Source organism: Agelaius tricolor, unplaced genomic scaffold, assembly GCF_023055355.1.
Source record: "Agelaius tricolor isolate 1412-34295 unplaced genomic scaffold, bAgeTri1.0.p SCAF_3, whole genome shotgun sequence".
Taxonomy (NCBI): domain Eukaryota; kingdom Metazoa; phylum Chordata; class Aves; order Passeriformes; family Icteridae; genus Agelaius; species Agelaius tricolor.
In genome coordinates, this window is record NW_027269263.1 from 19,542,325 (window position 1) to 19,552,046 (window position 9,722).

At 53.8% G+C, this 9,722-nt stretch overlaps 2 protein-coding genes across 3 annotated transcripts; one reads left to right on the forward strand and one right to left on the reverse strand.

Moving 5' to 3' along the window:
• Positions 1-652: 652 nt before the first annotated feature.
• On the reverse strand, positions 653-1,550 carry LOC139588008 (noggin-like). The gene has a single exon (XM_071422838.1). It carries the CDS (start codon positions 1,548-1,550, stop codon positions 783-785), a length of 768 nt encoding a protein of 255 aa, XP_071278939.1. The 3' UTR covers positions 653-782.
• Positions 1,380-6,169, forward strand: GALR3 (galanin receptor 3). Of its 2 annotated transcripts, XM_071422834.1 has the most exons (4): positions 1,382-2,811; positions 3,339-3,416; positions 4,033-4,404; positions 4,994-6,169. In XM_071422834.1, exons 3-4 carry the CDS (start codon positions 4,055-4,057, stop codon positions 5,889-5,891), a joined length of 1,248 nt encoding a protein of 415 aa, XP_071278935.1. In that variant the 5' UTR covers positions 1,382-2,811; positions 3,339-3,416; positions 4,033-4,054; the 3' UTR covers positions 5,892-6,169. The 2 variants fall into 2 exon arrangements, with proteins under 2 accessions (XP_071278936.1, XP_071278935.1); XM_071422835.1 differs by lacking the exon at positions 3,339-3,416 and having other exon boundaries at positions 1,380-2,811.
• Positions 6,170-9,722: the final 3,553 nt, after the last annotated feature.

Below are 9,722 nucleotides of genomic sequence, written 5' to 3' on the forward strand. Positions count from 1 at the left end.
CAGTGGAATGTAGAGGCAGATGACAGTTCTTGAGGATGCAGGTCCCACCCTGGGCTCCCTGACCTACCCCCTACCCTGTATGCTGCTCAGGCAGTCCTGAGTCTGGAGCTGTCACCCTCTGCACTGTGGGATAGGTGGGAGATCCATGTGTTTCACCCATTTTATCTCAAAGTAGGGGACTATCGTATCCCATCCCATTTTCATACGCACCTAGCCCCAGAAATGCTTCCAGCCCTGGGCCATGGCCCACCTCCCACTTCTACACTCACTAGGCTGCCTTGTTGCAGTCCCAAAATTCCCCACTGCCCTATGATTCCCTGCAGCCTCTCTCCACATTGTTGTTTCCACCCCGAGCAGTGACCCACCTCTACCTTCTGCTGGAATTCCCTGGCCCTGGCTCCCTGCTTGCAGCCCCACGCAGGCAGGGGAGCCCCAGCTTGGACTGAGCCGGCTGGGGCTGGTGCAAATGGGGGTCTGAATCTGCTGTTCAGTGCCATAATTTTTCCATCCCTCGTCCTTTGCTGGAGATAAAAGCTGCACAAGGACCGCCACTGGTGCTAATGCCTCTCGGAACTCGTGGGTGAGGGCGAAGCACCCGCACCCCCACCCAGGGGTCTTGGTGAGACACAGCAACGACCACAGCCATCCCCGCTTCCTTCCTGGAGGTTTATTTCTGTTTGGGGGATTTTCCCCCAGCTCCGAGGGTGAGTCCAGGCAGATATTTGCCTTTTCAGGCCTTTTGGCTGCAAGAGCAGGCGCCGGGAGGTACATCCGCGGCCCCCTCAGCGGCAGGAGCACTTGCAGGCGGCCACCACGGGGTAGGGGATGTGCCGCCAGGTGCAGCTGGGGGGCGCGGGGGGCTGCGGGCTCCAGCAGTGCCAGGCCAGCAGCTTGATGCGGGTGAGCTGTGCGGGCCGGCAGGCCATGCCGGGGGGCCAGGAGCAGCCGGCGGGGCCGCTCTCGCACGTGGTGTGCCGCACCCAGCGGGGCCAGAACACGGGGCCCAGGTCCACCCAGGCGGAGGTGAGGCGGCAGGCGGCCCGTTCCACCAGCCACTGCCGCAGGCGGCGGGCCAGGGCCCCCGCCAGCTCGGGAGGCAGCGCCGGGGCGGGGGGCAGCAGCGCGGGCAGCTCCAGCCCCTCCACCTCTCGCCACAGCTTGCGACGATACCGCCCGGCGCCCTCGGCCAGGTCCCTGCTCATGGACTCCAGGTTCTCCTCGAGGATGCTCCCGTTGCGACCGCGGGGCTGCTCGGTCGCCATCCAGAAGGGGTCGAAGGCCGAGCCCAGGAGCCGGCGCAGCCGCCCGGGGCGCAGGTGCCGGGGCCTGGGGGCGTAGCGATAATCCTCGGGGGACAGCGACAGGCTGTAGGGCCGCACCGGCGCCGAGGGGTGGCCGCGCAGCAGGTGCGCGGCAGGGTCCGCGGTGCTGGACGGCGGCAGCGGCGGCTCCCGAGGCTCCTCCAGAGGCGGCGGTGAGCCTGGGGTGCCCGGCGGTGGGAGCAGGCAGAGGAGGAGGAGGAGGAGGCAGCTGCGGTGTGCTCCCTCCATGGCGAGCAGCGCTGTGACAGGCTGTGCCCGGCTGCAGGCTTGCACTCTGCCGCATCCGCTGGGTTATCACCACGTCCCGAGGCATGGCCTTCCCCTTTTCCCTGGTTACAGAGGCTGATAGGGAGCTGGCGGGGACACCTCGCTCCTTCCCACCAGAGGGGCAGGTGGGGGGGAGAAGCTGCATGGTCCCTCCTGCCACTGAGCCAGTGGGGATAATTTGGGCTGCTGTAGAGGGGAAGGGGCCAGTGCCTCCTTCTCCACATCCTGCACCGTCATTGGAAGAGGTACTCACAACTTTCCCAATGAAGGGAAGCTGGTGGCCTGTGATCTTTTCTCAGCAAGACTCACCAAGCTGTACTCAGTGCAGCGGGAAGTCCTCAGGGCGCAGGTCCTGTCACCAGGATGGACATGGTAGTAGGGCTGCATGTGTCACTGTCCTCTCCCGGCACATCAGCCAGCCCCCAGGTGTCTCCAGGCAGCTGTGATGAAGCTGGACCTCCGGAGGTGGCCATCCTGGAGGTTTTGTCCTCCCTCCCATACTGTAGTACTGGTGGAATGGAGACCTGGATTGGATGGAATCCAAAACTGGCTTTCTCCTCCTTCCCCAGGTCAGACATTGTGGGAGAGGCTCAATGTGCTCAGTGCTACTAACAATTAATTAATAACATCTAGTGACAGCAATTAATTGCTCATCCTCCAGAGGGTTTAGGACTCTGTATTTGAGGGACAGAGTAGGGAGGAGGCTCACAGTTGTGGGATATTTACGTTCCCTGGAGGTGTTGGAAAACACTTCCTGAACACCCAGCATTGAGAAGTGGCTGCTGAGGTCCAAGGGACCCTTTCCCCCTCCATCCTCCCTTTTCCACCAGAGAGTGGTGAGCTTTTTCTCTGCCACCCCCTTCTCAGCAGGAGGAGCAGGGAGCAGCTGAGCCTGCAGGAAAGCTGGGCAGAGAGGAGTTAACTCCAAACCCAACCTCAGGGAGAGGGGAAAAAAAACAGCAGAGAACTATGGATCAGCAGCAAGAGCCGAGGGAGGGAAAAGGGGGAGTCAGAGAGAGAGGAGAGGAGCTCCAGAAGAAGAGAGAGCAGAGCTGGTGGCGGGCAGGGGGAGGCAGCGGAGCACCAGGCAGGAGTGACTGGGATAACCGAGCTGCCCAGATAAACTCCTCCGTGGTCTGCCTCCTCCCGCTGCCGCTGCGTGGGCTGCACTGGACGTCTCTCCCTAAGCGTGTGGCAAAGCTGCAGGCCCTTCCTCAAAAAGGTGAGTACCGGCTTCCAAAGCTGAAAGGTGGCCTCAGGCTCCCTGAGCAGAGACACCCTGGTGCATTTTGCATGCCCAGAAGGAGACGGGGCTCCTCTGCCTCAGTGAGGAGATCCATCCCCCATGGGGCCAGATGGATAAGCGGGAGGGTAGCTATCAGTGGGACAGAGGGGACCAAAGACACAGAGAGGCAGGGACCATCTCTCAGTGTGGTACACAAAGAAGCTGGGAAGCAGAAGTGGCATGAGCTGAGGGATGGGGGAGTATGGAGTGAAGGAGCTTGCATGACCCAAAACCGAGTTAATTGCTTGTCAACAGTAGCTAGATAAGTGTCTTTCCTTCTCTGTTTTTGCTCAGAGAAGGACAATTTGTTCTAATGATAGCATAACAAGGAGAAGGCTTATTCAGAGATAGGCTGTTGGTGTTCCCTGCCTGAGCACAGTGTTACTCAGGGCTGGAGGAAGTTTTGCAGCAAATCACAATACCTTGAGCTGTGATAATAACAGGCTCATCATGTTGTATTTCAGGTGGCTCCAGGGTCTCCTCCCCATCCTCACCTACCTGCCACCATCCAGCCCTTGATCACCTCTCAGCATCAGGAAAAGGTGCATTTAGTTGCATTTTCTCTGTGGAGCGTAGCTACTGCACAGGGAGCAAGGAGCAGCCAGCTCCAGGGTGGAGGGGTCCCAGCTTAAGGAGTTCCCTTGGGGTGGGAATGCATTGGGGTGCTGCTGCTGTGGGGTGTGATCCAGGCATCAGGTCCCTGCTGCAGGAGGTGGCACAGCCCTGGGTTGAGTGTGCTGGGACCACTTAGAGCCCATGGGAGCTTCCTACCCCCTGGCCCTGTGGCCAGACCCTGTTGAACACTAGCCAGGGTTTAGACTTGCCAAAGCAAGCAATCCCTAGGGGTTCAGCAGATTTGGGAATGTAGGAGGAAGGTGGGTGAGGCCAGGTGGCAGGGCAGGAGGGATCCTTCGGGTGCTGGGAGCACAGATGTTCTGATGGCAATGTGAATCTGGGCAGGAGAAAGACGCTTCAGCTCTGCTCAAGCCAGGCAGATGTGGGCTGACTGACCACAACTGCGTTCTTGCCAGTGATGTCACGAGGGTCTTGGTGGCACATTTAACCAGCTAGTTGGGACTGGCATCTCTGGGAGAAATGTGAGTGTCAAAGGCTGGGGTCAGGCACCTTGTAGCCTATTATCCCTTTCTCCCAATGCAGGTCCCTGCAGTCTGATAGGAAGATGCCAGGGGGATTGAACATCTCTTCTGACAGCCCAGAGCTACGAGCAGCAGGGATTATTGTGCCCATCATTTTCTCCCTCATCTTCCTTGTGGGTACCGTGGGAAATGGGCTGGTGCTGGCAGTGCTGCTGTGGAATGGCCAGGTCAAGTACTCCACCACCAACCTCTTCATCCTCAACCTGGCTGTGGCCGACTTGTGCTTCATCATCTGCTGTGTCCCTTTCCAGGCCACCATTTACACCCTGGATGGGTGGCTCTTTGGGGCCTTTGCCTGCAAGGCTGTGCATTTCCTGATCTACCTCACCATGTATGCCAGCAGCTTTACCCTGGCTGCTGTCTCTGTTGACAGGTAAGTGTCCCCTTCCCTTTGAGTTCTGCAGCTCAGGGACATTGTGTTTGCCACTCTTGAGCTAAGGGTGGGAGAAAGGCCACTACTTACCCTGTTGGGTGTCCTGTAAGAAGCAGGTTGGGTCTCCCCAGAGGTAGGGCCAGCAGAGCCAGTCTCCCTAGCTCCCCATGCCCTCCCCCTCTAACAAGCCAAGCTCTCAGCCTAATTACTCAGTGCTCACTTGGGAAGGAGGGGAGTCCACCATGCATAAGCAAGAGCAGCAAAACCCCAGGTCAGCAACACAACTCAGAAGGAACAGGAGAGTCCTGTCCTGCTCCTATCCTTCTCTTACCTGGTTCAAAAGATACACTGCTTGCCCTTCCTGAGCTAGCACAGCAGAGTGGGTGATAGAGATCCCAGGCACACGGTTGGAATGACCCTGATAATTTTGTGAATTCACTGTAACCCTCCCTCCCAAAAGATTTGGGACGGAAGAGATGGGTGGCTGCATGGGAAGGGGTATACAGATGGCAGCCCCACAAGGCAGGGGGAATACCTCATCTCACCCATGTTGTGTTTTGTCTCTCCTTCTCCTTCCCCTCCTTGCCAGGTACTTGGCCATTCGCTATCCCCTGAAGTCCCGGGATCTCCGCACATCCCGAAATGCAGGAGTGGCCATTGTGGTGATCTGGTCACTGTCGATGCTCTTCGCAGGGCCTTACCTCAGTTACTACCAGATAATCCATTACCATGGGGTGCCCATCTGTGTCCCCATCTGGGAGGACCAGCGCAGAAAGGTTCTGGACATCCTCACATTTGTGTTTGGGTACCTGCTGCCTGTGACCGTGGTGAGCCTGGCATACTCTAGGACCATCAAGTTCTTGTGGACTTCTGTAGACCCCATAGAAAGAATCTCAGAGTCTCGGAAAGCCAAGCGTAAGGTCACCAAGATGATTGTCACAGTAGCCATCCTGTTCTGCCTCTGCTGGCTGCCCCACCACCTGGTCATTCTCTGCTTCTGGTTTGGCCACTTTCCCTTCAACCGGGCCACTTACGCTTTCCGCCTGGCTTCCCACTGCCTCTCCTACACCAACTCCTGCCTCAACCCCATTGTCTACGCCCTCATCTCCAAGCATTTCCGCAAGCGTTTCAAGCAGGCCTTCACCTGCCTCTTCTTCCAGAACAAGATCAGGAAAAAGAAGAAGAAGAGAGTTGGAAGGAAAGTCCATATGGTCAACGTGGAAGGAGGTTTTGCCAACAGGACAGAAGATTTCTATGGAGGCAACACTGAGGTGACCCAAGCCCCAGAAGGGAACACCAGGAAGAGAGACCATGAAGGTGCCAGTCGTGCCAGAGCATGGACTCAGCAGGTACAAGGTGCCATGATCTCTGTTCAGAAGGAGCTACTGGAGGAGGAAATTTTGGCAACAGCTGGCCATTCCCTAGATGTGACCCCTCTAAGAGAAACTGCTGGACAAGACCAAGAAGAAACCCTAGAAAAGGGCTAGAGAGGCAAGAAAGAAGTCTCTATTTGCATCACGTTTTCTGACCACATCACAGTGGTTTTGCTTTCCTCTAGGATTCTAGGATCATCATGCCCATGCCTTATCCCTGCTGAGATGGTTTTATGTTAGCAGTAAGAGATGAGCTCGCACATTCAGACCCATTAAGTCTGAGTTCAAGTCCCCCAGAACTCCTCAAACACCTCCTCCATGATCCTGTAGTCATGTCTGAGACCTGCCATCATCCCAGCTCAATATTCACAGTAAACTTTAAGTGACTGCAACAGCTGTCCTTTTCTTTAATTACATATGGTGTTTTATTAGTGCTGTGTGGGTCCTGAATATGTAACCCTTAATGTGAGGCAGGTCTGCACCTGTAATTTCTTAAGAGAAGGTGAAAATTGGGAAGCTTAGGAGAAAGGGGAAAACTGTGACATTGTGGGACACCCAGACTTCTACACTGAAGCTGGGAAACAATTACAGGTGGTCATGGCACCTATAGGTGTCCTGAGCCCTGTGGGGGCTACAAAATCCTCTGGTGTCCTCACTTGTCCCCATGCATGGTGCTGGAAGTTGTGTCAAAAGTAAAGGAGTTTTGGCCTCAGCCAGTGCTGTACTTGCAGAGCTGTGATGTGCATGAGCAGAGCCATGAACTCCCCCTTATTTCTCTTTTTCTGTTTGTTCCCTACTTCTGTTTGTGTAAATCTTTCCTTTTTGCTTTGTCCTGCCCACTCTTAATTCCCAGCTGGCATGGTATTTCTTACACTCACTGAAGCTGTTGTTCACCTTGCTAGAGCTCAGCTCCAAGGACATCCCTTTTTCTGTGTGGAGGCTAACTGAAGAGGAAGGCCAACAGTGCTGGGAATTAGTTTTCTTTTTCCATTCAAGTGCTTGATGTTGCTTTCTGCACTTTGAGCCTCCCTTGCCTCTCTCCCTATTTCTGATTTTTCCACCTCTCTCCTTTTGTGGTGGCTGCCACTCCTCTACAGTGAATCTCTTTCAGAAATGTGTCCAGTGTGCCTTCCTGGGAACAGTGAGTTCTGCAGCCACTCTCTGCACATTGTGCCATGGCTGGTGGCCAGCCCACATGGTCTCATCATTTCTTCAGGTGAAGACTCACTCCACAGCCCAAAGTGTTGGAGGGAGAAGGGAACAGCAATCAGGAGCAATGACGTGGCACAGCTGGACACTGCCTGTTCTTGCCTAGAAGCAGCTGGGCTGTTGCTTACCCCTGATCCTGTTCCTCCTGGTCCCAGATTGCAAATGGGGCAGATCAGATCAAGACTGACTGCTGCACATTGAGGTGAAGCCTAAATGAAACAGGACAGAGAGGACAGGGAAGATCTTGGGGAGAAGGTGCATTTAGCATGACAAGTAGCTGCAAGCCCTGGGCCCCTTCACTGTGTTCTGCTTGGTGCTAAGCCCCAATTTTGGGGACCACATAAGCAGGAAGGGCAAGTGCTGAGCCTGGGTTGGGAAGGCTCTGGAGCCAGAAGGGAATTCCTGTCTATTCAGTACCAGTTTATGTGCTCCAACTGGCTTCTCAGCTCAAAAGCAGAGGTTAAACAAAGATGTCACATCCTTGATAGAGAGACAGGTTTAATTAAAACTGAAGGAGTTTGATTACTGCTTTCCACGCAGCCTTCCCTCCAGACTGATTGGCATTCTGCAGTCTCTGCTCCCAGCTTCTTGCCTTAATTAATTACTCTTTTCTCTTATTTTCTACCCTACTTTTCATCACTCAGGCTGACAAGCTCCTCTTTAACCCTGCAGGGACTGGTTTGCCACATCAGTAGAGTGCAGCTGTTCCAAGATCTGGAACAGGGTAGATGAAATGGGAGAGGTGTGAGCAGGTCAGGGTTTTGCATCTAGTGGTAAGCATCAGCTCTTCTCTGTGGAGTAACTTAGTCCTGCCAACTGTGTGCTGATTCTGGTATCTGGCATCTCCCTGGCATGTGTGACAGGAGCCTGACATACTGGGAAGTGCCTGACCCAGTGCCAAGAAGCTCATCCTGCTTATGACCCTGTGTGTAAATCTGGCAGCCCTGGGAAGGGAATTCTCGTTATTTGCTTTTGGGTTTTGCTGCTGGTTGCTAATCTATGACCAGCACTAGCAAGTTGCCAGGTGATTATTTTAATTCTTCCATGTGCTCTCTTCCCCTCTGAGAGATTTCATTAAAAAAACCCAGAGGAACGTTGTTTGCCATACCTCCTTTATCATCTTCCTAATCAAAACTTGCTGATTCCTTCTCCTAGTCACCCCATGGGCCCTGGCCTGCTCAGGGCTGCTCCCCAGGCTAGTCAGGCACAATGCATGAAGAAGGCATCTTTGTAAGTATCTTTTTCTGTGATGGAAGAGACCTTTGCTCACAGAGTGAGCAAAGGAAATGCGTGAAAGGGTGAGAAGTTTGCCAAAGATGCTTCATGGGGCTTCCTTAGCAGCACAGATAATTGCTGTGCTGGATTTGAAGTCTGCTAGAAAGGCAAAGGGGGAGAAAGTAAATGAGTTTAGCTGTTGGAGATTAATTATTTTGTCTGCTGAAGAGCTGAACAAATTCTTGATGTTCACACACATTGCAGCGTGTGCTTTGCACTCAATTGTGTGGGTGAAGTGACTGCTCCAGAGAAAAGGTCATTTGCTTAGTAACATCCATGCAGCTTTGCTGGGAGGCCTTGTCAGAGCTGCTGCTTCTGCTATGGCTCCTCTGTGAGACACAAGCAGATTCTGAGGATCTGCCTTCGCTTGCTCGAGGCAGATCCTCAGTCTGGCTGGTTTTGGCTGCATCTTACAGTACAGCAGCAGCCTTAGAACCAGGGAAGTTGCTGCTGGGTTCAATGGCTGGGAATTCTGCAGATCCCATGCTCTGAATCAGGAGAGGAGATTGAGTGTATTTGGAGGTCAGGTAGTGGTAAGAGGGAACCAAAGCCTAAAGCCCCAGTTGATATCATGGCCCTGAGAATGGGGACTTATCATTGCCCAGGAAGAGATCTGGGGGATGCATTTGATGGTGTAGCACAAAGAAAATGAGGAGTTTGGACTGATTCTAATGGCAAAATAAATAGCAGATGGAAACCTGTGCTGTTGTTTCTATTCTCCATTACTGCAGCAGACATCTCTGGGAGACACAGAGAACTGCCACCAGCCTCACAGGTTGTACAGGGAAATCTGTGGCACAGGGTGCAAGGACAGAGAAAAGCTGCTGGGAGAAGCTGAAGCCTCTAGGCCAGAAGCAGAAAAAAAACCAGGCAGTGCCAGTCAACAGCTCCCAGCACAGTGGGAAGCCATGTTTTCTCCTTCCCTGGAACAGCTTCTTTCCTGCCCAGCACCTAATTCTCATTCTGGATACAGCTGCTGAGCATGACAGGGTGGTTAAGGCTCTGGGTATGACTGGCTGATGCAAAGAAACCTAAAACTTTTCTCCATCCAGTGCCAAACACATAAGGCTCAGGGCAGCCCACAGCTTCAAGCCCTGAGGCAGGAAAGCAGAACTGACTGTGGTGATTCATAGAATACAATTCCTATGTGATACATTTTTTTCTCCACTGAAAACCAGATGTGCTTTTCTCTTTCTTACCTGGTATTACTGCTAAAACAGTGGCAAAACTTCCTATAGCCATTTGGTTTTTATTGCCTCTCCTGCCATGGTGGGAGCACTGTGGCAAAAGCAGCAAGACAATTGCTCCTGGCTGGCTGCAGCACCCCCACCTTTCCCCTCTGTCAGGAGCTGTTAAGAAAAAACCCAGCACTAGGCAAGAAAAAAACATGAAGATCTGTTGACAACATCACGTGTACCGAGACTAAAAGCTTCACTCAGAGTCTCAGCTAGATGTGTTCCT

Excerpts from the sequence above, each read along its gene's own strand:
- GALR3 (XM_071422835.1), top strand. The coding sequence starts at position 4,055 with ATGCCAGGGGGATTGAACATCTCTTCTGACAGCCCAGAGCTACGAGCA. Across the intron at positions 4,405-4,993 it reads GCTGCTGTCTCTGTTGACAG|GTACTTGGCCATTCGCTATC; the intron begins GTAAGTGTCCCC and ends CCTCCTTGCCAG.
- LOC139588008 (XM_071422838.1), bottom strand. The coding sequence starts at position 1,550 with ATGGAGGGAGCACACCGCAGCTGCCTCCTCCTCCTCCTCCTCTGCCTG.